This window comes from Nomascus leucogenys, chromosome 11, assembly GCF_006542625.1.
Source record: "Nomascus leucogenys isolate Asia chromosome 11, Asia_NLE_v1, whole genome shotgun sequence".
NCBI classification, from domain to species: Eukaryota; Metazoa; Chordata; class Mammalia; order Primates; family Hylobatidae; genus Nomascus; species Nomascus leucogenys.
In genome coordinates, this window is record NC_044391.1 from 107,900,279 (window position 1) to 107,927,054 (window position 26,776).

Genomic DNA, 26,776 nt, shown 5'->3' on the forward strand with positions numbered 1-26,776 from the left:
AATTAGCCAGGCATGATGGCTTGTGCCTGTACTCCCAGCTACTTGTGGGGCTGAGGCAGGAGGATCACTCGAGCCCAGAAGGCAGAGGTTGCAGTGAGCCGAGACGGTGCCAGTGCACTCCAGCCTGGGTAACAGAGTGAGACCCTGTCTCAAAAAAAAAAAAAAAATCTTGAGATGGAAAGATTATCTTGGATTATTCAGGTGGGCCCAATGGAATCACAAAGTCCTTATAAGAGGGAGGCAGGACATTGGGAGGCCGAGGCGGGCAGATCATGAGGTCAGGAAATTGAGACCAGCCTGGCTAACACGGAGAAACCCCGTCTCTACTAAAAATACAAAAAATTAGCCGGGAGTGGTGGCGGGTGCCTGTAGTCCTGGCTACTTGGGAGGCTGAGGCAGGAGAATGGCATGAACCTGGGAGGCAGAGCTTGCAGTGAGCCGAGATCACAGCACTGCACTCCAGCCTGGGGAACAGAGCAAGATTCTGTCTCAAAAAGAAAAAAAAAAGAGGGAGGCAGGAGGGTCAGAGTCAAAGAAGGTGTGACAATGATGAAAGCAGAGGTCAGAGTGATGTGGCTATGAGTCAAGGAATGTAGGTAGTCTCTAGATAATGAAAAAGGCTGCCCTGGAGCCTCCAGAAGGAACACATCTCTGCCTACTGCTTGATTTTAGCTCTGTGAGACCCATTTCAGTTGTGTGTGTGTGTGTGTGTGTGTGTGTGTGTGTGTGTGTGTGTGTGTGTTTTAACTAAATTCCAGACTTCAAGGAGACCATTTCAGATTTTTAACCTCCAGAGCTCTAAGATACTAAATTTGCAGCCGGGCGCAGTAGCTCATGACTGTAATCCCGGCACTTTGGGAGGCTGAGGTGGGTGGATCACCTGAGGTCAGGAGTTTGAGACCAGCCTGACCAACATGGTGAAACCCCGTCTCTACTAAAAATACAAAAATTAGCTGGCCGTGGTGGCAGGCACCTGTAATCCCAGCTACTTGGGAGGCTAAGGCAGAAGAATCGCTTGAACCGGGGAGGCAGAGGTTGCAGTGAGCTGAGATCATGCCACTACACTCCAGCCTGGGCGACAGAGTGAAACTCCATCTCAAAAAAAACGATACTAAATTTGTGTTGTTTTTAAGTCGGTTTTAGTTACAGCAGCAACAGAAAACTAATACAAGCACCAACGCACTGAGCTTCATATTGTGGGAGATACAAAGATTAATAAAACATAACCTACCCTCTCAAGGTGGATACAATTTAGTAGAAGAGATGAAACACATTACTAAATATGCTAGAACATATCATAAAAGCAGCAAAAAGAATGGCTATGGGAGTCCAAAGGAAAGAAGTCACTCTGCTTCTAGGGTTATTCATACTGGAGGAGGAGGTTTTTGAGCTGATCTTAAAAGGATAATGTAGATTTTCTTTTTCTTTTTGGAGACATGGTCTCGCTATGTCACCCAAGCTGAAGTGCAGTGGCGCGATCTCAGCGCACTGCAGCCTCCGCCTCCTGGGCTCAAGTTACACATCCACCTCAGCCTCCTGAGAAGTTTGGACTACAAGCGTGAGCCACTGCACACCGCACCCAGGCGGGATAAGTAAATTTTTTTTTTTTTTTACATGGAGTCTCTGTAGCCCAGGCTGGAGCAAAGTGGCGCCATCTCGGCTCACCGCAACCTCCGCCTCCTGGGTTCAAGCAATTCTTCTGCCTCAGCCTCCTGAGTAGCTGGGACTACAGGCACGCACCACCATGCCCAGCTAATTTTTGTATTTTTAGTAGAGATGGGGTTTCACCATGTTGGCCAGGATGGTCTCGATCTCTTGACCTAGTGATCCACCCGCCTCAGCCTCCCAAAGTGCTGGGATTACAGGCGTGAGCCACCCTGCCCTGCCAGGATAAGTAAATTTTAAGAGACGAATAAAAAAAGGTGGGGAAAGTGGCACACTTTTACAAATTAAATCACAATATAAGGCATTTTAAAATAAACTTATTATTAGTCATTTGATAAAGGAAATACTCCTATAATAAAAAACAATCATGCCCTAACATATCTTTTGTTTTAAGGAAGACACGATTAGATTTGCCCAAACCTAAATAATGACAGCATTGTAATTACAGTTTTAAAAATTATAAATGTCACTGGGTCTAGTGGCTCATGCCTGTAATCCCAGCACTTTGGGAGGCTGAGGCGAGAGGATTACTTGAGGCCAAGAGTTCAAGACCAACCTGGGCGACAGAGCAAGGCCCTATCTCTACAAAAATAAAAATTAAAAAATCGCTGGGCATGGTGGCACCTGCCTGTAATCCCAGCTACTTGGGAAGCTACGGTGGAAGGATGGTTTGAGCCCAGGAATTTGAGGTTGCAGTGAGCTATGATTGAGCCACTGTACTTCAGCCTGGCAACAGAGGGCGACCCCGTCTAAAAAAAAAAAAATTATAGTTGTAATATATGCTCATGGTACTAAAAAAACATAAACTGAACAGTAATGTGTCAAGCAAAAAGTAAGTTTTCTGGCCGGGTGCGGTGGCTCACATCTGTAATCCAGCACTTTGGGAGGCCAAGTGGGGGCGGATCACCTGAGGTCAGGAGTTCAAGACCAGCCTGGCCGACATGGTGAAACCCTGTCTCTACTAAAAATACAAAAATCAGCCAGGCATGGTGGCACACGCTTGTAATTCCAGCTACTTGGGAGGCTGAGGCAGGAGAATAGCTGGAACCTGGGAGGCAGAGATTGCAGTGAGCCAAGAGCGTGCCAATGCGCTCCAACCTGAGTGACAGAGCGAGTCTGTCTCAAAAAAAAAGTAAGGTTTTCCTGTCTGTTTCCCATTTGCACTCCCTATTAGAGGAAATCACTGTTTCCTTCTAGAAAAGTTTGATTGAAATAATTATGTATAATACATATTTCTCTGCATAAACCTACGCATGTAGCCATCCATTTTTTTTTTTAATACAGAGATGGGGTCTTACTATGTTACCCAGGCTGGTCTCAAACTCCTGGGCTGAAGCAATCCTCCCACCTCGGCCTCTCAAAGTGCTGGGATTACAGATGTGAGCCACCATGCCCTGCTTATCCATCCATTTTTTTTTAATTATTACTATTTTTGAGACAGAGTCTAGCTCTGTTGCCCAGGCTGGACTGCAGTGGCACAATCTTGGCTCACTGCATCCTCCGCCTCCCGGGTTCAAGCGATTCTCCGACCTCAGCCTCCTGAGTAGCTGGGATTACAGGTTTGTGCCACCATGTCCAGCTCATTTTTGTATTTTTAGTAGAGATAGGGTTTTGACACATTAGCCAGGCTGGTCTCGAACTCCTGAGCTCAGGTGATCCGCCTGCCTTGCCTTCCCAAAGTGCTGGGATTACAGGCATGAGCCACTGCACCCGGCTTACCCCTCCATTTTTTCACACAAACAGGACCTTGCAAATTATAATGATCTTTGAGAATCTACAATATATAAACATCTTTGTATACTGGTGCACAGAGATCTAGAGACTTCATTGTTATTGCTGTTTTTCACTAATGTCATTTTGTTACAGGAAGGGGGTCCCGATCCAGACCCCAGGAGAGGGTTCTTGGATCTCACACAAGAAAGAATTCAGGGTGAGTTTGCAGTGCAAAGTAGAAGCAAGTTCATTAAGAAAGTAAAGTAGTGAAAGTACAGCTATTCCATAGACAGAGTAGAACGTTCCCGAAAGTAAGAGGAAGAACGCGTCCACCCTAGGTACAACACTTGTATATATAGAATAAAAAGAGATCATGGGAAGATGTGCTGTGCTCAAGGGTTTGTGATAAAGGATTAATTTTCTTAATTACTGTATTTTGCAAGAATCGATATTATTATCTTTAAAGCAAAATTAGGAATGCCTTTGTTCTCAAGATACCGGGATAATCAGGACACTCCCAAGTCTGGGTCTGTTTAGTAAACATTATCAGTTTGTTCCCTTAGTAAACATCTGTACCTTTCTGGTACAGCAGCCCAGCAAGTTCCAGCCTCATTTTCCTAGCCCTCACTCAAGATGGAGTCTGTCTGGTTAGAATGCCTCTGGCAATTCTATTGTACCAGTATTCACTCTAGGAGGCCATATTACATTTAACAATCATTCTCTCTCTTTATTTTATTTTTTTGGAGACAGAGTCTCTCACTCTGTCACCCAGGCTGGAGTGCAGTGGCACGATCACAGCTCACTGCAGCCTCGGACTCCTGGGTTCAATCAATCCTCCCACCTTGGCTTCCTGAGAAACTGGGACTACAGGCGTGCACTACTATACCCAGATAATTTATTTTTAAATTTTTATTTATTAACTTTTATTTATTATTTTTTATTTTTTATTTTTTGAGATGGAGTCTTGCTCTGTCGCCCAGGCTGGAGTGCAGTGATGTGATCTCGGCTCCCTGCAAACTCCCCATCCTGGGTTCAAGTGACTCTCCTGCCTCGGCCTCCCGAGTAGCTGGAATTACAGGTGCACATCACCATGCCCAGCTATTTCTTATATTTTTTAACCCCTGACAATCACTACTGTTTTCTATTTCTATAATTTTGTCTTTTCAAAAATGTTATATCATGCAGGAGGTAACTATTTATTTATTTATTTGAGACAGAGTCTCACTCTATCACCCGGCTGGAGTGCAGTGGTATGATCTCAGCTCACTGCAACCTCCGCCTCCTGGGTTCAAGTAACTCCCCTGCCTCAGCCTGTCAAATAGCTGAGATTACAGGTGTGCATCACGAAGCCCATCTAATTTTTGTATTTTTAGTAGAAATGGGGTTTCCCCATGCTGGCCAGGCTGGTCTCGAGCTCTTGACCTCAAGTGATCCACCTGCCTAGGCCTCCCAAAGTGCTGCGATTACAGGCATGAGCCACCGCGCCTGGCCAGGGGGTAACTTTTTAGCATTGACTTAAAATTCAGCATAATAATCTGGAGATTCATGCAGGTTGTGATATGTAATAATAAATAGACCCTTTCTTTTTATTACCAAGTAGTATTCCACAGTATGAATATATCACAGTTTACCCATTCATCCATTGAAAGACATCTGGATTGTTTTCAGTTTCTGCCTATTATAAATAAAGCTGCTATGAACATTCATATCAGAGTCTTTGTGTGAACATAAGTCTTCATTTCTCTCAGCTAAATGCCCAAGAGTGAAATTGCTGGATCACATGGTATGGTGGTGGTTACCTGTTTAGCTTTTTAAGAAACTATTACTGCAACCAGGCATAGTGGCTCACGCCTGTAATCCCAGCACTTTGGGAGGCCAAGGCGGGCGGATCACCTGAGGTCAGGAGTTCGAGACCAGCCTGGCCAACATGGTGAAACTCTGTCTCTAAGAAAAATACAAAAATTAGTCAGGCATGCTGTCGGGTTCCTGTAATCCCAGCTACTTGGGAGGCTGAGGCAGGAGAATCGCTTGAGCCTGGGAGGCAGAGGTTGTAATGAGCTGGACCATGAAACTGCACTCCAGCCTGGGCAAAAGAGCGAGACTCCGTATCAAAAAAAAAAAAAAAGAAAAGAAAAGAAACTATTACTGCTTTCCAGGTGGCTACACCTCACTTTACATTTCCACCAGCAGAGGATGAGAGATCCAGTTTCTCTGCATCCTTGTCAGAATTTGTTGTTGTCACTTTGTTATTTTAGCCATTCTAATCGGTGTACAGCAATATTTCATTGTGGTTTTTATTTGCATTTCTCAAATGGCCAATAGTGTTAAATATCTTTTTGTATGCTTGTTTAACATCTGTATATCCTCCTCAGTGAAATGTTTGTTTTCTTTTTTAAATTTTGTTTAATGTTTTAAAAATATGCAACACTTCATGAATTTGCATGTCATCTTTGAGCAGGGCCCGTACTAATCTCTGTATCGTTCTGATTTTTTAGTATATGTGCTGCAGAAGTGAGCACAGAATGTTTTTCAAATCTTTTGTTCACGCTCTATTAGGACTGTTTTGTTTTTGCTTTTGTTTTTGAGACGGAGTCTTGCTCTGTTGCCCAGGCAGGAGTGCAGTGGCTCGATCTGGGCTCATTGCAACCTCCGTCTCCCAGGTTCAAGAGATTCTCCTGCCTCAGCTTCCCGAGTAGCTGGGATTACAGGCGTCTGCCTCTACGCCCGGCTAATTTTTGTATTTTTATTAGAGACGGGATGTCACCACGCTGGCCAGGCTGGTCTCGAACTCCCAGCCTCAGGCAATCTGCCCGCCTCGGCCTCCCAAAGTGCTGGGATTACAGGCGTGAGACACCGCGCCCGGCCAAAACTGTTGTTTTTTTACTGTTGAGTTTTTTGCGAGTTTTTATCTATTCTAGATACCAGTACTTTGCCAGATATGTGGTTTGCACATATTTTCTCCTCTATTGCTTACCTTTTCTTCCTTATTTTACCAGGGTCTTTCAAAAGCCAAGGCTTTCCTGTGCGCTCGGAGGAGCCATAGCTGCCAGCTAGGCTGGCGGCGGGTGCCCCCAACCCCTGTGGCCGGCAGGGCGAGCTGGCCTGGGGGCGGGGTCCTGTGGGGGGTCGCGCAGGCAGTGTGCCCGGAGCGCCCCCCGGCGGGAGCGCAGGCTGCGGGGCGAGAGGGAAGAGGAGGAGGCGGATAAGGTGATGGCGAGAAGATGGAGGAAGAGCAGACGAAGGAGGAGAAAGGAGATGGAAGAGAGAATGTCACCAGAGGAGACCGAAGGAACAAATTTTGACGCTGCAGGAGAAGCTGTGGGCCCGGCAGAAAGACAAGAACCAGCTTTTTCTGCAGCTCAAGAAAGTTTCCATGAGGAAGAAAAACGGAGGCGAAAGGAACAGAGCGATCTGACCTTCTGACATCCGCTGTGAGCCGGTGGAGCCCGATTATTCACGCGGGGACTCGCCTCCTCCTCGGCATGCAGGCAGCGCTGGAGGGCACGATCGCCCGGGCATTGTCATAGCAGCTGACCCAGCCAAGCAGATGTTCAGACCCCACGTGCTTACGACCCGGAAGTCCGTGGGTTCAGCGGCGGCTTTTGCAGGGACCCCAGAGCAGGCAGCCTGGGCGGTGCCGCTGGGACTGCTCAGCCCCTACCTCAATGTGGGCCCACACAGCTAGCCTATGGCCCTAGTCGGCAGCTCAGAGCAGTTCAGTGCTCCCTGAGGTGCATTCAGGTCCCGGCCACGACCTTATTTTCTGCTGGGCCACTTTGAGCACACCCACACAGGCTTCCACCTGTGGTGGCGCTCTGTCTTTGAAACCGCAGATAGACCATGCTAACCAGCACACAGGTTTCCCTGGTCCATCCTCCCTGACCCCCACGCATCCCCAGGCTCTGCATCCAGGCCCTAGACTCCTTGCCTAATCCCAGCTCCCCGCGAAGACGCAGCCAGCAGGAATATCTGGGTTTTGCAGCTACCAACCAACCAGGCCTTCAGCAACTCGTCATCCAACACAGCCAGAACCTGTTATGCTGCAAGCGACCGTCAGATAGCTTCAATCTCGCCCTGCCCACACACACACCATGGGTGTGGGTTCCCCCCGAGTGTCCCAGCCCAAGGCCAATATAATCTACTTGCCATTGGGAGGAGAAGGAAAAGGAGGAGATGGAGAAGGAGGAGGAAGGAAGAAGAGAGCAAAGGGTTTTAAGGATAAGTCCAATTTATCAATTTTTCCTTTTTATTTTTTCATTTGTCTCAAGCATGTTCATAATTGGTCACCAAAGCATTTTCATCATGGCTGCTTTACAACCTTGACCAGTATAATAATTCCAACATTTCTATCATCTCAGAGTTGGCATCCATTGTCTTTTTCATTCAGTTTGAGATCTTCATGTTTTTGCTTTTTGTTTTTTTTAAGACGGAGTCTCCCTTTCTCACCCAGGCTGGAGTGCAATGGCACAATCTCGGCTCACTGGAACCTCCACCTCCCAAGTTCAAGCGATTCTCTCACCTCAGCCTCCCTAGTAGCTGGGATTACAGGCACCTGCCATCATGCCTGGCTAATTTTTTTGCTATTTTTGTGGAGATGGGATTTCACCATGTTGGCTAGGCTGGTCTTGAACTCCTGACTTCAGGTGATCCTCCCACTTCGGTTTCCCAAAGTGCTGGGATTACAGGTGTGAGCCACCGTGCCCAGCCACGATTTTTGGCTTAAGTGATTTTCTATTGAAATCTGGAGACTTCTGTATTGTTACGTGACTCAAGATCTTTTTTTCTCTCTGTTTTTTTTTCTTTTTTTTCTTTTTCTTTTTCTTTTTTTTTTTTTTTTTTTTTTTTTGAGATAGAGTCTCACTCTGTCGCCCAGGCTAGAATGCAGTGGCGCCATCTCGGCTCACTGCAAGCTTTGCCTCCTGGGTTCATGCCATTCTCCTGCCTCAGCCTCCTGAGTAGCTGGGAATACAGGCGCCCACTACCACGACCGGCTAATTTTTTGTATTTTTAGTAGAGACGGGGTTTCACTGTCTTAGCCAGGATGGTCTCGATCTCCTGACCTCGTGATCCGCCCACCTTGGCCTCCCAAAGTGCTGGTATTACAGGCATGAGCCACCGCACCCAGCCCTCTCTCTGCGTATTTTTCTTTCTTTCTTTTTTTTTTTTTGAGACAGAGTCTTGCTGTGTTGCCCCGTCTGGAGTGCAATGGTGCGACCTCAACTCACTGCAACCTCCGCCTCCCAGGCTCAAGTGATTCTCCTGCCTCAGCCTCCTGAGTAGCTGGGATTATAGGCACGTGACACCATACCCGGATAATTTTTGTACTTTTAGTGGAGATCGGGTTTCACCATATTGGCCAGGCTGGTCTCGAACTCCTGACCTCAAGTGATCCACCTGCCTCAGCCTCCCAAAGTGTTGGGATTACAGGCATAAGCCACCATGCCTGGCCTGTTTTTTAAATCAGTAGACTAACAACTACAATTAGGTGGGAAAACATTCTAATGGATTAACTTCATTCTAACTAGATTACCTGGCTAGGAATATATTTTTATTTTTGTAAAATAGGCATAACATAAAAAGTACCATTTTAACCATTTTTAAATGTATACTTCCGTAGCATCGTGCATATTCATGATATTGATACAACCATGATGGCTATTCATCTGCAAACCTTTTTCCCCAAATTGGAACTCTGTACACATTAAACAGTAACTCTTCATTCTCCCCTCCCGCAGTCCCTGATAACCCTCCTACTTTCTGTTTCTATGCTCACATAAGTGGAATCATATACTACTTGTCCTTCTGTCTGGTTTATTTCACTTAGCGTAATGTCTTCAAAGGTGCATTCGTACTGTAGCATGGAATGGAATTTCATTCCTTTTTAAGGCTGAATAATATTCCACTGATGCATAAAGCACAATTTGATTTTTTGTGTTGTTTGTTTTTTGGAGACAGGGTCTTGTTCTGTTGCCCCCAGGCCGGAGTGCAGAGGCGTGATGATGGCTCTCTGCTGCCTTCACCTCCCAGGCTCAAGCAAGCCTCCTGCCTCAGCCTTCCCCGAGTAGCGGGACCACAAGCACGTGCCACCACATCTGGCTAATTATTTTATTTTTTTGTAGAGATGGGGCCTCCCTATATTGCCCAGGCTGGTCTCAAACTTCTGGACTCAACTGGTCTTCATGTCTCAGCCTCCCAGAGTGCTGGAATTACAGGTGTGAACCACCGCGCCCAGCCACACTTGTTTTATCTACTGATCCATCAATGGAGGCTTGGGTTGCTGTCACCTTTTGGCTATCGTTAATAATGCTGCTATGGACACTGGTGTACAAATAATCTGTTTGCATCCCTGCTATCAATTATTTTAGGTATATACTCAGAAATGGAATTGGTGGATCATACGATAATTCTTTAATTTTTGGAGTAACTGCCATACTGTTCACAGTGGCTACACCATTTTACATTTCTACTAGCAATGTACAAGGATTTTGGTTTTCCACATCCACACCAACAATTGTTATTTTCTATTTTTAAAATAATTAATAGTCATTTTGGTCAGCCGTGCTGGCTCACACCTGTAATCCCAGCACTTTGGGAGGCCAAGGCAGGAGGATCGCTTAAGCCTAGGAGTTCTCGACCAGCCTAAGCAACAATTGAGACTTGCCTCCCAACCCTTCCCACCCTCTTCTCTATTTAAAATAATAATAGTCATCTTAATGGGTGTGAAGTGGTATCTCATTGCGGTTTTGATTTGCGTTCCTCTAGTGATTAGTGGTGCTGAGCATTTTTCACATGCTCATTAGATCTTACTTCAATCTCTGGCTCTGGCTGGCTTTCTCTGATGCTGCTCTGGCAGGGGAAGGACAGCACAGCCTTCCTACTGCCAGCAGGAGGTGGAAGTCCAGATTTCTCACTCACACCAGAGGGGATGATCCTTGTTACTGCTGGGTGGGGGCTGGAGTTCCTCATGTGGTCTCCACTGACACTACAATGAGGTGGCCTCATGACGACTGTGTGATCAAGTCCTGATTTCCCAGCAGGCCTTCTATGACACCACCTTAGTGGAATCTGAAGGATCACCTTTGTTCCTGCCTGGTGGGCCTGGAAGTTGAAGCTGCTCCGTGGTCTCCCCTGACAATGTGGTGGTGTTAGTGGCGGGGGTCTGGGGGTGGAGGTTGTCAGAGAACCTCATTACAGCCTCCCAAGGGTAGAATCATGGGCTCCCCAGTTGGCTTTTGCTGGCATGGCTGTGGGTAGGACCACAGCTGCTTCTGTGATATTTGGCTGAAATAATAGAATTACTGTCTAAAACTTTTCTATCTTCCTAGAATGCCTCTGTCCTGGGTAGAGAAAGCAACCTTTTGCTGGAGCTTTGCTAGTCTATGCCTGTTGGCTTTTCTGGGTTGCTAGCTTCTTCAGTTTCAACTCAGGATATGTGAAGGAAGAAGAAAACCCAGGGAATTCACTGTCATGTGTATCTTGAGGTTCCTACCTGTCTGCCTTCTTTTCCCCACCTCCCAGAGTCTTCTCGTGTTTGTTTTATATATAATGTCCAGGGTTTTTAGTTGCACTTAGTAGGAGGAACAGGAAAAATTTTGCATACTCCATCTTTCCAGAAGTAGAAGTAGACCTCATTGTTTGTAATGACTAATACACACAGCATACAATTTACTAACCAATCTCCTTTTGACAGCCATTTAAGACGTTTATAGTTTTATTATTTTAATAGTTTTTTTTCCTATTAAAATAATGAAGGGCCAGGTGCGGTGGCTCAGCCTGTAATCCCGGCACTTTGCGGGGCCAAGAAAGGTGGATCACCTGAAGTCAGGAGTTCGAGACCAGCCTAGCCAACATGGCGAAACCCCGTCTCTACTAAAATAGAAAAAATTAGCTGGGTGTGGTGGCATGCACCTGTAATCCCGGCTACTTGGGAGGCTGAAACAGGAGGACCACTTGAATCTGGGAGGTGGAGGTTGCAGTGAGCCAAATCGCACCATTTGCACTCCACCCTGGGCAACAGAGAGAGACTCTGTCTCAAAAAACAGAAACAAACAAACAAACAACAAAAAAGAAAAAAAAAAAAGAAAAAATAGAGGAAAAAATTTTTACCTAAATTATGATTTCCGTTATGTTTAAAAACAAACACACATTCTTGGGGTTGGTGATTGTTTTCTGTCATTTCCAAAAAACGATATAACTATTATTTTTAATGAACTATAGGAATATATAGCTTATATAGGAATATATGTATATATATACAGTTTATATATAAGTATATATACAGTTTATATATACATATATATAAACTTTATCTCATATATATGATAAAGATGAAAGATGAGGCCGGGCAACGTTATGAGAATTAAAAGAGATAAATTCTTGGCCAGGCATGGTGGCTCACGCCTGTAATCCCAGCACTTTGGGAGGCTGAGGTGGGCGGATCACCTGAGGTTGGGAGTTCGAGACCAGTCTGACCAACATGGAGAAACCCCGTCCCGACTAAAAATACAAAATTAGCCGGGCGTAGTGGTGGATGCCTGTAATCCTAGCTACTCGGGAGGCTGAGGCAGGAGAATCGCTTGAACCCGGGAGGCAGAGGCTGCGGTGAGCCGAGATTGCACCACTGCACTTCAGCTTGGGCAACAAGAGCGAAACTCTGTCTCAAAAAGAAAACAAACAAACAAACAAACATGAAAGATGAGTTGGTTGTGTCACATGAAGAAGGTAGTATAGAGCCCCAGGTAATGGGGCATAGGAGTGGGATTCCAGATACCAGGCCCACATTTTTGGGGTGAGATTGCCAATCACGGTCTTTCTTCCATCCCTCACAGAGGCGTAGGTTTGTCCTGAAGACAAACCTAATTCTGGAGACTTCATGTAATCTAGAAGAGATGTGCAAACTGATGAAAAATAGTGATTTTTTTTTTGAGACAGAGTCTTGCTCTGTCACCCAGGCAAGAGTACAGTGGCGCGATCTTGGATCACTGCAACCTTCACCTCCTGAGTTCAAGCAATTCTCCTGCCTCAGCCTTCCGAGTACCTGGGATTAGAGGCGCCCACCACCATGCCTGGCTAATTTTTTGTATTTTTAGTAGAGACAGGGTTTCACCACGTTGGCCAGGCTGGTCTCAAACTCCCGACCTCAGGTGATCCACTGGCCTTGGCCTCCCAAAGTGCTGGAATTACAGGCGTGGGTCACCATGCCCAGACAAAATAGTGAAGCTTTGAGGTAAAGTAAAGATGTTGCCCAGGCTGGAGTGCCACGACCATGCCACTGCACCCTCTGCCTCCCAGATTCAAGCGATTCTCCTGCTTTCTTGCCTCAGCCTTCCGAGTAGCTGGGACCACAGGTGTGCGTCACCATGCCCAGCTAATTTTTGTATTTTTGGTAGAGATGGGGTTTCACCATGTTGGCCTGGCTGATCTCGAACTACTGATCTCAAGTGATCCGCCCACCTCGGCCTTCCAGAGTGCTGAGATTACAGGCATGAGCCACTGCTCCCAGCCTTATTTTTCAAAATCAAAAGCTGGCCCCACGTCAGTTCAGATCCAGTGAATCTGGGTGAGAGGGCAGAATCCACAAGTATCTGCATTTCGAATAGACGTTCCCATTGATTTTTATGCATACCACAGTTTCTGATCACCTGATTTGAAGTACAGCAATGTACTTGTATTTTAGTCTTCCTCTATAAAGGTAGAAAAACTTCTGTATCTTGGCTGCACAAAAGAGTTTAATAACCTTGGATCAGCAGAGTCAAAACTAGTTCTTAGCTAGTTTAAAAGTCCTTCTGTGGTCCTCCTCAGTTTTCCCCATTTTCTTCAACTCTATTAATATCTTTACCTATCTTGATGCAAATTATTATTATTATTATTTTGAGACATAATCTTTCTCCATCACCTAGGTTGGAGTGCAGTAGCTGGATCTCAGCTCACTGCAACCTCCGCCTCCCAAATTCAAGCGATTCTCCTCCCTGAGTAGCTGGGATTACAGGTGTGTGCCACCACAGCTGGCTAATTTTTGTATTTTTTACCCCCCAAGACGGAGTCTCGCTCTGTCGCCCAGGCTAGAGTGCAGTGGCGTGATCTTGGCTCACTGCAACCTCCGCCTCCTGGGTTCAAGCAATTCTCCTGCCTCAGCCTCCCGAGTAGCTGGGATTATGGGCGCACACCACCACATCAGACTGATTTTTGTATTTTTAGTACAAAGGGAGTTTCACCAGGTTGGCCAGGCTGGTCACAAACTCCTGACTTCAAGTGACCCGCCCGCCCTGACCTCCCAAAGTGTTGGGATTAGGCATGTGCCACCATGCCTAGCCTAATTTTTATATTTTTGGTAGAGACTGGATTTCTCCATGTTTGCCAGGCTGGTCTCAAACTCCTAATCTCAGTTGTTCAGCTTGCCTCAGCCTCCCAAAGTGCTGGGATCACAGGCGTGAGCCATCACGCCCAACCACAAATGTTTTTTAAGTTATAGTGGAAGAACATGGCAGTAAGTGCAACCCTCCAAATTTCGTCAGGGGTCACAGGCAAGCAGAACCTAGCCTCTAATTTCCACAGAAACTGTGTAATAAAAAGTTACAGAGATTATCCTGGGTTTGCCAAAAAAGAAAAAAGAAAAAGAAAAACAAAGAGGTGAGTAGCACCACCATCTCTATCCAGCTCCAGGCAGTTCTTTTTTTTTTTTTTTTTTTTTTTAAGGTGGAGTCTTACTCTGTCACCCAGGCTGGAGTGCAGTGGCACGATCTCTGTTCATTGCAACCTCCATCTCCCGGGTTCAAGTGATTCTCATGCCTCAGCCTCCTGAGTAGCTGGGACTACAGGCGCGTGACACCATGCCTGGCTAATTTTTTATATTTTGAGTAGAGATGGGCTTTCACCATGTTAGCGAGGATGGTCTCAATCTGCTGACCTCGTGATCCACCTGGCTTAGCTTCCCAAAGTGCTGGGATTACAGGCGTGAGCCACCGCGCCCAGCCCAGTTATTTTTAAACACTGAAATTACAGATGTAAGGACAGCGTGTACTATACTTTGTGCTTTATACTTTATTATTACTAAATAACAACATTAATAAGTAATAATTAGATCCAAAACACATACCTTAACAAATGTCTATGTATCAATAGATATCCAGACACCGCTTTAAATGTGCACTATCACTTAAAATCAATTGATGGGGCCGGGCGCGGTGGCTCACGCTTGTAATCCCAGCACTTTGGGAGGCCGAGGCGGGCGGATCACGAGGTCAGGAGATCGAGACCATGGTGAAACCCCGTCTCTACTAAAAATACAAAAAATTAGCCGGGCGTGGTGGCGGGCGCCTGTAGTCCCAGCTACTCCGAGAGGCTGAGGCAGGAGAATGGCGTGAACCCGGGAGGCGGAGCTTCCAGTGAGCCGAGATTGCGCCACCGCACTCCAGCCTGGGTGACAGAGCGAGACTCCATCTCAAAAAAAAAAAAAAAAAAAAAAAATCAACTGATGGGTTCAAAATAATGTAAGAATCTCAAGATGGCATACAAATGCTCCCTGAATGATGAGAGTACATGGTACCTTTTATAGGAAGATGTCACTATCAACACAAAGCATATTATTTATTTATTTATTTATTTATTTATTTTAGACAGAGTCTCGCTCTGTCACCCAGGCTGGAGTGCAATCTCCGCCTCCCGTGTTCAAGCGATTCTCCTGCCTCAGCCTCCGGAGTAGCTGGGTCTACAGGCGCACAACACCACACCCAGCTAATTTTTGTATTTTTAGTAGAGACAGGGTTTCACCATGTTGGCCAGGATGGTCTTGATCTCCTGACCTCGTGATCTGCCCATCTTGGCATCCCAAAGTGCTGCGATTACAGGCATAAGCCACCGCGCCTGGCTGAAAGCATATTCTTTTAAGGTTTTGTTATTGTTTTTCCATGTAGCACTGACAGATTTGTACTAATTCTTTGCTTCTCTGGTTGCCAGATAGCTTTAGAATTGTCAGCTGAGGCTCATGAAGAGCAAAATTAAACTACCTTAGTTGGCTTAGATAGGGAAATAATCTGACTTTTAGGATTATTTGCAGTATAAATGGTTTCAAACACTAAAGGTTGACAAAGAAGCATTTACAGTCCACTGAGAAGGCTATCTAATTTCAGATTCCAGGTAAGCAGAATCAAATTTAAAAGAGCACGCTCTGTGTTGATATGCAAAACTTTGTTAAAGTATACGTTTTGATCTTTAATTCATTTATTAGTTACTAATGTTATTTACTATTTAGTAAGCACACGCAAATGTGGTAAGGACTGCATTTATTAGGAATACACTGTAAGGTTACAGGCAGTGTGGGTGTGGATTTTGACTGTATTTGAAGTTTTCTTACCTTGAAACTTACTTAGCACTTGTAAACCTATACCATAGAGTTTAGCCCTTATTTCCTCTTAAGAGACGTGAAAATCCTACACCATCTAGTGTAGTGCTAATCCTAAAGAAAACAACCAACGATTAAGTGTTAATTGTTGATTGGTGTCACCCTATGATCAATTGTTTTCACCCTGAGGCTCAAGTAAAACCAAACGGTTGGTCACTTTTTCGATTTAGTATTTTTTCAATTTCTTAGATCTCAGGATATTTTTAGATTTTGGATGAGAGAACAAGGATCTCTGACAACCATCATTCTCAGAAAATGTCTGGCATCACCTCAAATCTGGATTTCGAACATTACAGAGGGATGAATGAGGAGCAGTACCACTAGACTGAGGTCCAGGCCCACTTTGCCATCTTCGTATTCTTAATCTTTGTCCTAGTTCCTGGCACGATAAGAATTTTCAAATAAATAAATAATTTTTGTATTAAAAAAGTAGTATTTAGAACCAAATATCTTCCATAATATAGAAAATTTAGTCAGCTTTCCCAGTAATGATTCTTTAAGTCGGCCTTCTGAAATATGAGAAAAGGTTTCCCTGATAGTCTCGATGATATTTTGCACCATGGGTAGGGTTGTATTTTAAAGTTAAATGACTACATATATTGTTTTTTGTTTTTGTCGAGGGACCTGAGATGGGGCTAATTGAAAACGTCTGGAGCTTAAAGACCCGTGCAGTTTCCGCAGCAAGGATATTATTGCTCTGAATTTCAATAAATCAACATTTCACTATATATCGGCAAAGTTTACAGCCTTTAAAAAATGACCAATATAGACGGAATCAAAACCGATGTAGTCCTAAAGCGGCACAGAGCTGTATCTGCCAAAGCGTCCATTTAAATTCGTGCGTTCCAAGGAAAATTACTGCTCCTTAGCTTCTATCCATTTGCAAAAGTTTATGATTTTTTCAGGCATTCCTCACACCTGTTAGGTTAAAATCAGTAACACTCTTAAAAAGAAAGCGAGAGACCGGAAATGATATGAGAATAGAATTGGCCACTCCAGAGACATCTGCAAATGACACTCCATTTTTTTTTTTCTCGCGCTGCAAAATGTACCGGTAAACCGGACTTTCCGGGACTCGCTGGGTGGCCGACATTTTCCCTAGCAGGAGTTTTACGTTTCCAAGGTCTGAATGGATGTTAACGGTCGGGCTAAATGCCAGGCAGGTCTTCATTGTCAAATTAAACAGCGGTGGGAGCAAGCGGAATAACTGAGTTCCCCTCCCGCACCTGAGTGCCGGCAGCGAGCCGCGAGCCGGGACACCTCGCCGGCGGGAAGCCCCGGCCGCCCAGCGAGCAGTGCCTCCGGCTCCCGCTCGGCTCCCCCGGCCCGCCTCTGCGTCAGGGACGCGGAAACCCCGTAGGAGCAGGGCGGGCGGGGAAAGCGAGGTTTGTCTAACGCCGCAGCGATATTCTTCCGCCTCGAGGTAAAGAGTCCCAACACAACCCCGGGCCCTAGGATTTCCAGCGACCCTGTAATATCGAGAAATTACCACATTTGGATTTTCCTACCGACTTGCTTCGGATTTTATCCGAGGTAACGACCCCAGGATCACAATTTTGTGGCTGACCGAAGCACGGAGAGAAAATTGCTCCGCAAGAAACGGGTTCCGGCCACGAGCCTATAAAAAACGGGTGGCGGGGCGCTGCTGTCTTTTCAGTCGGGCGCTGAGTGGTTTTTCGGAACATGTCTGGTGGGTCCGCGGATTATAACAGGTATGGCGCGCTGTTGACAGTCGCGGTCTGTAGTGAAGGTCATAGGGCGCCAGGGGAGATGATAGTGGATGGCATGGAGGCAAAACCTCCAAATTAATGGACGTTTTCTTAGGGTACAGCACCCCTGTGCCCTTCCAGAAGCTTCCATGATGGGTAGGGCCCGGATTTTGGGGAGACAGGACGATGGTGCGAAAGCAGTGGCTAAAGGGCGTTTTTCCTCCCTAAGACATTACGAAATTTCGGCTGCTTCCCTTCCCAGTGTAGAGGACGGGAAACATGCAGTAAAAAGCCATGGCGCAGTCCGCGTTCGGTACAGTGTAACCAGGACCCGAAGCTTTATTTTCGGTCAACCACACGAGTTGGGGGGTCCTAGGCTTTACTTGGGGAAGGGTTGGAGGCGGCGGTTTCCGCTCGGCCACGGCGCGGAGGCGATGGGACAGGACCGGCGCGGGTGCCGGTGAACCGTTGGCATCGCCCTCGCCAGGCCGCTCCGCCCGCGTCAATCACCCGGCTTGCGCATTGTTGGGGGCGGAGTTGGGCTCTCCGAGCTCTCGCGAGATGCTCCGCCGCTGAAACGGGATCGCCATGCGCTCGGGCCCGGGGGGCTGCCTTTCCGGGCATCCGCAGCCCCCAACCTTTAGGGAAGGCGTACAGTGTGATATTCGCCCTGCAGCTGCTGCTTTAGCTTATGCAGGGGAGGCTAACGTGCTGAGACGGGTTGCAAAGGGCTATCCCTTTAAGGTGTAGTTGAGGTGGCTTGGAAGGGATGTCTGACTGCAGTATTCTTGTCAGCAGAGAACATGGCGGCCCAGAGGGAATGGACCCCGATGGTGTCATCGAGGTAAGAAACGTTGTGGATCTTGAAGGTTTGGAAAGGTGAGTGTGTTCACCTCATTTATGCGTGCCATTATTTTTTCTAACTTACAGAGCAACTGGAATGAGATTGTTGATAACTTTGATGATATGAATTTAAAGGAGTCTCTTCTTCGTGGCATCTATGCTTACGGTTTTGAGAAGCCTTCCGCTATTCAGCAGAGAGCTATTATTCCCTGTATTAAAGGTAAAAGAAACTGGCATTTTTAGGAAATTGTTCTACATACACATGAACCATAAAAGGGAAAGTAACCTCTGGGGGACTAGCACCTGTTTGTATTCCTTAAAGTGAAATGATGGCAATCATCTTTCGGGACTGACCTGAAATGTAGAGAATACTCATTGCTGATCACTTGATTATTTGGGCATAATTCATGTTCCAAATGGAATACGTGGTGTGAAGTAGAAGTGACAATTTGATGTGGGATCGGTAAATATGTATCCTACTTTTTTTAGGGTATGATGTGATTGCTCAAGCTCAGTCAGGTACTGGCAAGACAGCCACATTTGCTATTTCCATCCTGCAACAGTTGGAGATTGAGTTCAAGGAGACCCAAGCACTAGTATTGGCCCCCACCAGAGAACTGGCTCAACAGGTATTGATAGTGTAGTTCAAAAAAACTGCTTGCGTGTTGCATAGGTTTCAGGTTTCACAACTGTGAAGAATTTAAAACTTAGTATAAATTGGTCCTACCAGATCCATTGTCCATGCATGCAGGGAGTTTTTGTTGAAAGTTTTAAAAGAACTGGGTATGCAGGTATGGTTTGTAGGGTTGTATACTAATAGATTGAGAATCCGAAGCGCTGTCTTGGATGTACTAGATCTGTCCCCATTTTTTAAGTTTGAATGCAGTTGTGCAACATGAAAACTGCAGTGACATGTTACCATTTGACTGTCTCCGTAGTTTGTGATGCATCTGTTGCATGCTATGTTTTCAAAGCTCACTGCTATATTGGCTTTGAAGTAAACCTTCCTAATAAAGCTGTAGGCTTTATTGAGGTCAGGATTATATAAGGCACGATACCCTCTGGGGGAAAAAATCATTTGCCCTAGCTGTGATTACAGAACATAAATTTCCCTACGTACTCCCTACACACAGTGAAGAATAATGTAGGAAACGTTATTCTTGAATTGTCTAGTTGATGCTTGGGGCAGCAGCATCCCAAGTTTGACAAGGCATAAGAAAGACATTAAGGGAATTTTACCTTGCAGCAGTTAGGTCAGTCTGCATTTTAAGCTTGGAAGTAGTATTGTGCTGTGCATGCATAAAAGCTGTTGGCAGAACAGATTATATTTGCCATTATGCTTTAAAAATTAGTCATTGATCCTGGAGTTCTGCAGGATAATAATTAAGGCTTGGTTTTTAGATCCAAAAGGTAATTCTGGCACTTGGAGACTATATGGGAGCCACTTGTCATGCCTGCATTGGTGGAACAAATGTTCGAAATGAAATGCAAAAACTGCAGGCTGAAGCACCACATATTGTTGTTGGTACACCTGGGAGAGTGTTTGATATGTTAAACAGAAGATATCTTTGTAAGTATTTGAGTATTTTTTTTATACTGTTAATAGTTGAAAAGTCAAATCGTATCACTGAGTAGATCTAGAAGTGACAGTATGACTTTGTTTCTAACAGCTCCAAAATGGATCAAAATGTTTGTTTTGGATGAAGCAGATGAAATGTTGAGCCGTGGTTTTAAGGATCAAATCTATGAGATTTTCCAAAAACTAAACACAAGTATTCAGGTAAGCATTACTTCACCCCCCTCTTAAAGGTAGAGATGGGGTTTAATGCAGGTACTGTTACAATACAACTGACGTGTTTTATTGTCGTTCCCCCTGCTTAAAGCACTTGATGCATAACTATCTCTGTCTAACTCCATTCCGTAGTAAGACAGAGACGCTTGGCTTCAAACATTTTCCCTTGGGTATTACTGTGTAAGTTGTGCTACAACATAATTTTCTCTTTTTTAGGTTGTGTTGCTTTCTGCCACAATGCCAACTGATGTGTTGGAAGTGACCAAAAAATTCATGAGAGATCCAATTCGAATTCTGGTGAAAAAGGAAGAATTGACCCTTGAAGGAATCAAACAGTTTTATATTAATGTTGAGAGAGAGGTAACTGTCTGATTGATAGACATTATTTTACCTTCTTGTATAAGCACTGTGCTAAAATTGCAGACACTAGGACCATGTCTTGGTTTTTGCAATAATGCTAGCAGAGTACACACAAGAAGAAAAATAACAGCACTAGATTGTAAAGACTGGGGTGGACCTCTTTCTTAATGTCCAATGTCCTTTGTCTTAAGATTTGGTGCAATATCTCATTAGACCTAATAGAATGAAGTTAATTTTTATAATTTCTACGTTTTGAGACTGGGTTATGAGACTGGCTAAGACTGGCCAATTTTGGTATTTTGGGTAGAGACGGTTTCACTATCTTGAAACCCTGGTCTGGTTGGAACTCTGGGCTCAAGTGCTGGGATTACAGGCATTAGCACTGTGGCTGGCCCAGAATGAATTTTTAACTGAAGAAAGTTGGAAAAACTAAACGACTGTTAACTTTCTCTTCTAAACATTACAGGAATGGAAGTTGGATACACTTTGTGACTTGTACGAGACACTGACCATTACCCAGGCTGTTATTTTTCTCAATACAAGGCGCAAGGTGGACTGGCTGACTGAGAAAATGCATGCCAGAGACTTCACAGTTTCTGCTCTGGTAAGAGGTGATGTAAAATGTCTGGATTTCCACTAAAGCAGGATTCAGACTACAATATAGCTGCTAAGTGCTGTGTTGTCGTTCCCCCTGCTCAAAATAAAGTTGTTTCTTAACTATTCCTGTCTGCTATTCTCCTGTAGCAGCCAGGGACGCTTGGTCTCATACATGTTGATTAAAATTAAATACTGACCTGACTGGTGATTCTTGAATTAAGGTTTATTAATTTGCAGCATGGTGACATGGACCAGAAGGAGAGAGATGTTATCATGAGGGAATTCCGGTCAGGGTCAAGTCGTGTTCTGATCACTACTGACTTGTTGGTAAGTCTCTTAATGCTTTTTAAAAATCTACCAAAAGTTAGCTTTTTGGGGGGAAGGTTTTTAAGTAACCTTTGCCAACTTGGGCTGTTTGGAAGAGTAAAAGGAAGACCACACTCCACAGTGGGCTATACCACATAGTATAGTTCGCTACTATTTTGTGGCCTACATGATAGGTGTCAAGTTTTTTTGAATCAGAATTTTTAAAACATGCCATTGTGTTTCAGGCTCGTGGAATTGATGTGCAACAAGTGTCTTTGGTTATAAATTATGATCTACCTACCAATCGTGAAAACTATATTCACAGGTGAGAAGCCAGCATCTTGGCTGTATTGAAAAAATTCATACGTTTTTCTACTGTGGTTTGTATGAAAGGTAACATCAAATCAAGGAATAGATTCAGTAAAGTCAGTAGTGTTCAGTAAGATGATGTAATTAAACTTGTACTAGGGAAGGTTGATGAGAACGAAGTGGGAAAACTTGTAAACATTGTCCAGATTGTGGACATAGGTTTTTTTTCCACAATTGTTGGTCTTAGCTTATGCTTGAGCTTTTAGTGATGTTCTTTGTGTCCATGTGTTTTTCTTCGTGATTTTTTCTATAGTTGGGATTTTCTTGGTGTCGCCTGGTAGCAATTTGAGTGAACCCTGGTTTAGTTATAGTGGCTTTATCCCTAAATAAATTGAATTGTACTTTGTTATATGATGTAAAAAAAGACTTTTTAAAAAATACAGGAGTCGATAGCAGCAGTTGATGACGAGATGGCACTCAGAAACGGCGTTGACGTAATTTAGGACGTGGAATCATAAGCGAAACAGCACACTGTTTGAATAAAGAGCGAGTCGGTATTTATATTTGTTTTTCTTTTGTCATGATTATTTGATTATTTTTAAGTTGCTCCAGCTAAGGCATTTTTTTGTATTAGTATTTCTATTAGGGAACCTTTCTTATTAGGTGGTTTGTATTGTCTGGTTTCTAACATGAAGGTAGCTGTTTGGCAGTTAAACACGTTTTGAGTAATTTGAGTTACAACGTGTGAAACTGAGCAAAAAAGCAGTGATAAGTTTGGGTTACCATACCAAATATTTGTTTTCCCACTGGAAAAAAGTAAGTTTTAGAAAATAGTTAACCTTTGCAGCATTTGTTTACAGTTTACAGTTCCAGAAGTGCGTCGAAATGGATTCATAACTGCTCTTTGTTTTATTCCTGGTGTTCACATCTGTCCCAGGCTGACACCTGCTCTTGGCTGGCCCACTTTGGTATGGGCTTTAATTTCACTACCCCAAACACAGTACTGTCATCTGCTTTATAATAATGCTCAAGATGCCTGATAAAAATCTCATTTTGCAGCCAGACAAGCCTTGAATCCTTTTGGCACTAACTGCAAAGGAAGATTTTTTTCTCTAGATATGCATTAGCAGCTAGTGCTCCAGTTAGAAGCACGAACTATAACCTTGATAAGTAAACAGCAGCTGATGGTTAACAAGTGGATCGTCATGTTCAGTAGTTTATACATTATGTAAGAAGTAACATTCTGATTGTTTCTTTTTCTTACACAGAATTGGCAGAGGGGGTCGATTTGGGAGGAAAGGTGTGGCTATAAACTTTGTTACTGAAGAAGACAAGAGGATTCTTCGTGACATTGAGACTTTCTACAATACTACAGTGGAGGAGATGCCCATGAATGTGGCTGACCTTATTTAATTCCTGGGATGAGAGTTTTGGATGCAGTGCTCGCTGTTGCTGAATAGGCGATCACAACGTGCATTGTGCTTCTTTCTTTGGGAATATTTGAATCTTGTCTCAATGCTCATAACGGATCAGAAATACAGATTTTGATAGCAAAGCGACATTAGTCGTGAGCTCTTGTGAGGAAAGTCATTGGCTTTATCCTCTTTAGAGTTAGACTGTTGGGGTGGGTATAAAAGATGGGGTCTGTAAAATCTTTCTTTCTTAGAAATTTATTTCCTAGTTCTGTAGAAATGGTTGTATTAGATGTTCTTTATCATTTAATAATATACTTGTGGACTAAAAGATATAAGTGCTGTATAAAATCAGCCAATTATGTTAAACTAGCATATCTGCCTTTATTGTGTTTGTCATTAGCCTGAGTAGAAAGGCCTTTAAAATTTTTTTAGAAAGCATTTGAATGCATTTTGTTTGGTATTGTATTTATTCAATAAAGTATTTAATTAGTGCTAAGTGTGAACTGGACCCTGTTGCTAAGCCCCAGCAAGCAATCATCCTAGGTAGGGTTTAATCTCCAGTAAAATTGCCATATTGCACATGTCTTAATGAAGTTTGAATGTTAAATAAATTGTATATTCACTTTAAAGGTGCTGTTGGTCATTTTATTTTTACTACAACCCCATTATTTACAAAACCCCCCATCCAAGTATATTCGCTTTAACAATTCTGGGATAACTGCTGCATCACAGTTGCGCAAAGGCTGATGAGCTGCAAATGTTCATCAGCACCATCTGCTAGGCATTTGTCAACTTCCTACAAGAAAAATTTAAGAAATTAGCATCCTTGTAGTTAAATGTTCCATTGACATGTGCAAAGTACCTACTTACGGCAAGTTTTTCTGTAATGATGGACTTCTGTTTATCAGATAAGTTATTTTCTACAACCACATCATGGAGTTGATTGACGAGCTGAGTTGCTGCATGACCCTCATCTATTAAATCCTATAATAAAAAAAAACTTTTGGTATGACCCCTTAATATTCCTTTCCCCAAAGTTAGTAAGCTGACTTTACCTTGACCACAGCTTCTAGTTTGTCAAAAGAGCCACTCTGACAGGCAGCAAATACTCCATCAATTTTCTCAGCTGGTATTACCTAGGTAATTGAATGTTCAGTATTAAAGATGTTTCGAGGTGAGACTAGACGTACACTCCTGCCCCCAGTCCTTTCTGTTCCACACCCAAGTTCCATACTTCCCTGGGAAGGCTTTGAGAGAAGGGAAAGGGCCAGAGTAACTCCAGTCACCACTAAGCAACCAAGGTGCTAACAGCTGTGCTTTTAAAGCCCTTTAATGGCTTTGTGAAGTATATGAAACTCCCAAGTTTGGGCACATGGATTATAGCTTGTTCTGGTCAGTGGATGAAGATTAAGTTTTCCCCTAGTGGCTATAACGATTCCTCAGAACAGTGGCCAAGATCAACCAAAAAGACTGATTTCTTTAAAGAGGAAGTACCCTTTCTCTAAAAATCTCTCCATGTAAAGATGCCACTAATGAGATCGGTTTAAAAAGTCCACAATATCCAGAAAAGAGGATTAGTGGTACCAGTCTTGTCATATGGAAGGCCTACCGTGAAGGTGAAAAACGTCATAGAAACAAAGTAAAGAGGATTAGTGGTGCCAGTCTTGTCATATGGAAGGCCTACTGTGCAGGTGAAAAATGTCATAGAAACAAAAGGTTTTTAAGTAGTAGTGATTCTGAAGTGAGTTTTGACATGGGAGTATCCAAAGACAAGTGCGGTACTCCATTCTCTTTAATAAATGATTACTGTTAAGTTGGATATGCCTTTTGTTTATATACAACTGGCAAAATAGTTTTCATGTATAAGAACATCTGCTAAAATTGATTTAACTGCCAAAGGCATCTCTTATAAAATCTAAAAGCTGAAGGCTGGGCGCAGTGGCTCCCACCTATAATCCCAGCACTTTGGAAGGCTAAGTAGGGGGCGGATCACCTGAGGTCAGGAGTTCCAGACCAGCCTGGCCAACCAACATCGTGAAACACCGTCTCTACTAAAAATACAAAAATTAGCTGGGCATGGTGGCAGGTGCCTGTAATCCCAGCTAATTGGGAGGGTGAGGCGGGAGGCGGAGGTTGCAGTGAGTTGGTATTGCGTCACTGCACTCCAGCCTGGGCGACGCAGCAAGACTGTCTCAAAAAAAAAAAACAAAAAAAACTAAGAACTGAAAGTGTCCTTTTCTTTTGTGAAATGTCTATTACATGCCTGACAAACTGAAAAGTCAGTGTTATCTCCTCACCTGAAACACTGATACCCCCAGGTTATTCCCTTATACTTCCTAGTGCAGTACTTGGCACTTGCTAAACATTATTTGTCGGATGAAAATTTCCTAAAAGCCACAAAAAAGCCAACTAAAAAGAAATTCAGAATATCCAGTACTCTTACCCCAGCAATGTCTGTAATCACTTTCTCTGTGATCTCCTTTCCACCTGTTAATCGAGTAGCGCTTTGAAGAAATGTAATGGCTTTTCTTAAGTCTCCTTCTGACACTTTAACAAGATAAGCTATTCCCTGAAGAGAAAAGAGTTGTTTTTAACCTACGATGGCCAATTAAGGATTTATAACTTTAATTTTAAAATGTTTAATAAAAGTGAAAAACCCTATGTTTTAGTCTAGAGTTAATGAGAAAAAACATTTCTGTTTTGGGAGAAAATATGATCAGTCTAGGGGCCGGGTACAATGGAAGGATAGAGATCTCTTGCTTCTGAAATAAATTTGCAGAGATGAAAAAATGTTCCATGTTTATCCCATTTTCTTGCTCACATAAAGCAAATTCAAATTATGGTTAAATTCTGTTATAATGAATAAGGGCCTTATGTTTCTATCAATTTTAGGGAAGTACTGAAGTATTAGAAGACAAATCTTGTCATCATGCAGAGATTTATGTTGCAGAATTTGCATTATATGTATGAAATCCACCTCAGTTTCAGGTCTCTGATATATTAAAAGATAATTAACTCAAAAAGTAATAAAAAAGCTAAACCTTGTAATTCCTATACATTTCAATTGTTGCCCCTTTAGCTTAAGTTTGTCTGAAGAACTGGCATCAGGATTGAGGCAACACACATTTAAATCTTTCAGGGCCTCTTTATATGCATTCATCAAAGGAATTAGTAACTCTAATAATTGTAATAATTAGTAATTACCTCATCACTAATTTTGACATTTTCCTTCTTGGCAATGTCTAGTAATCGCTGCTGTTGAATTTTATCTGACAGAGGCTTGAAGCGGAATTTTGAACATCTAGAGGTCAGGGGTTCAATTATTCTGTGGAAGATGAGAAAAATCAAGTTGGTGTCTAAAGAAAGAATTTCCCCAAAAGAACTCATTTTTATCAAGAACAAATCAAGATTTGATGGAGGAAAAATTAATGTAGCCTTGAAAATTCTAAATTTCCTTTCCCTAACTGGGTTATGAAAATAAGGCTGCCTAGCATCTGTCTTCAGGGCAATATACATACCGACTGACATAGTTACAGATAAGACAGAATCGGGTGGTTTTAGACTCCTTCTCCATGGTACGTCTTAAAGCTGCCTGAGCAGCTGAGGTCATAGAATCTGCTTCATCCAGAATCACAATCTTAAAAGGTGGACACGGCTTCCCACTGAT

General features: G+C 43.6%; 2 protein-coding genes, 6 non-coding genes and 1 pseudogene across 16 annotated transcripts in view; 7 read left to right on the forward strand and 2 right to left on the reverse strand.

Annotated features, from left to right (window-relative positions):
• Positions 1 to 5,791: 5,791 nt before the first annotated feature.
• On the reverse strand, positions 5,792 to 5,897 carry LOC115837382. The gene has a single exon (XR_004032431.1). It is a non-coding gene; the product is annotated as a U6 spliceosomal RNA (small nuclear RNA).
• Positions 5,898 to 6,621: 724 nt separating this feature from the next.
• LOC101178111 lies at positions 6,622 to 7,063 on the forward strand (annotated as a pseudogene).
• A 10,334-nt stretch (positions 7,064 to 17,397) lies between these two features.
• On the forward strand, positions 17,398 to 23,738 carry EIF4A2 (eukaryotic translation initiation factor 4A2). 2 transcript variants are annotated; one of them, XM_003256619.4, is made up of 11 exons: positions 17,398 to 17,490; positions 18,286 to 18,331; positions 18,418 to 18,550; positions 18,820 to 18,959; positions 19,732 to 19,900; positions 20,001 to 20,110; positions 20,339 to 20,482; positions 20,949 to 21,086; positions 21,317 to 21,406; positions 21,631 to 21,710; positions 22,963 to 23,738. In XM_003256619.4, the coding sequence occupies exons 1-11, from the start codon at positions 17,462 to 17,464 to the stop codon at positions 23,105 to 23,107; spliced, it is 1,224 nt and encodes a 407-aa protein (XP_003256667.2). In that variant the 5' UTR covers positions 17,398 to 17,461; the 3' UTR covers positions 23,108 to 23,738. The 2 variants fall into 2 exon arrangements, with proteins under 2 accessions (XP_003256667.2, XP_030678812.1); XM_030822952.1 differs by having other exon boundaries at positions 17,405 to 17,490; positions 18,283 to 18,331.
• On the forward strand, positions 18,650 to 18,718 carry LOC115837451. Its single transcript, XR_004032490.1, has one exon. It is a non-coding gene; the product is annotated as a small nucleolar RNA SNORD2 (small nucleolar RNA).
• On the forward strand, positions 20,156 to 20,282 carry LOC115837404. The gene has a single exon (XR_004032447.1). It is a non-coding gene; the product is annotated as a small nucleolar RNA SNORA63 (small nucleolar RNA).
• On the forward strand, positions 20,512 to 20,689 carry LOC115837447. Its single transcript, XR_004032487.1, has one exon. It is a non-coding gene; the product is annotated as a small nucleolar RNA SNORA81 (small nucleolar RNA).
• LOC115837403 lies at positions 21,122 to 21,253 on the forward strand. The gene has a single exon (XR_004032446.1). It is a non-coding gene; the product is annotated as a small nucleolar RNA SNORA63 (small nucleolar RNA).
• Positions 21,434 to 21,575, forward strand: LOC115837420. Its single transcript, XR_004032464.1, has one exon. It is a non-coding gene; the product is annotated as a small nucleolar RNA SNORA4 (small nucleolar RNA).
• Positions 23,739 to 23,740: 2 nt separating the features above from the next.
• RFC4 (replication factor C subunit 4) overlaps positions 23,741 to 26,776 on the reverse strand; it is a 28,294-nt gene continuing 25,258 nt past the window's right edge. For all 8 annotated transcript variants that reach the window (XM_030822955.1, XM_030822953.1, XM_030822954.1 and 5 more), the window contains 6 exons: positions 26,628 to 26,771; positions 26,314 to 26,434; positions 25,553 to 25,678; positions 24,165 to 24,245; positions 23,980 to 24,093; positions 23,741 to 23,905 (listed from right to left, as the gene is read on the reverse strand). In XM_030822955.1, the coding sequence (XP_030678815.1) occupies positions 23,810 to 23,905; positions 23,980 to 24,093; positions 24,165 to 24,245; positions 25,553 to 25,678; positions 26,314 to 26,434; positions 26,628 to 26,771 (682 nt within the window). In that variant the 3' untranslated portion in view covers positions 23,741 to 23,809. The remainder of the gene's footprint in view (positions 23,906 to 23,979; positions 24,094 to 24,164; positions 24,246 to 25,552; positions 25,679 to 26,313; positions 26,435 to 26,627; positions 26,772 to 26,776) is intronic.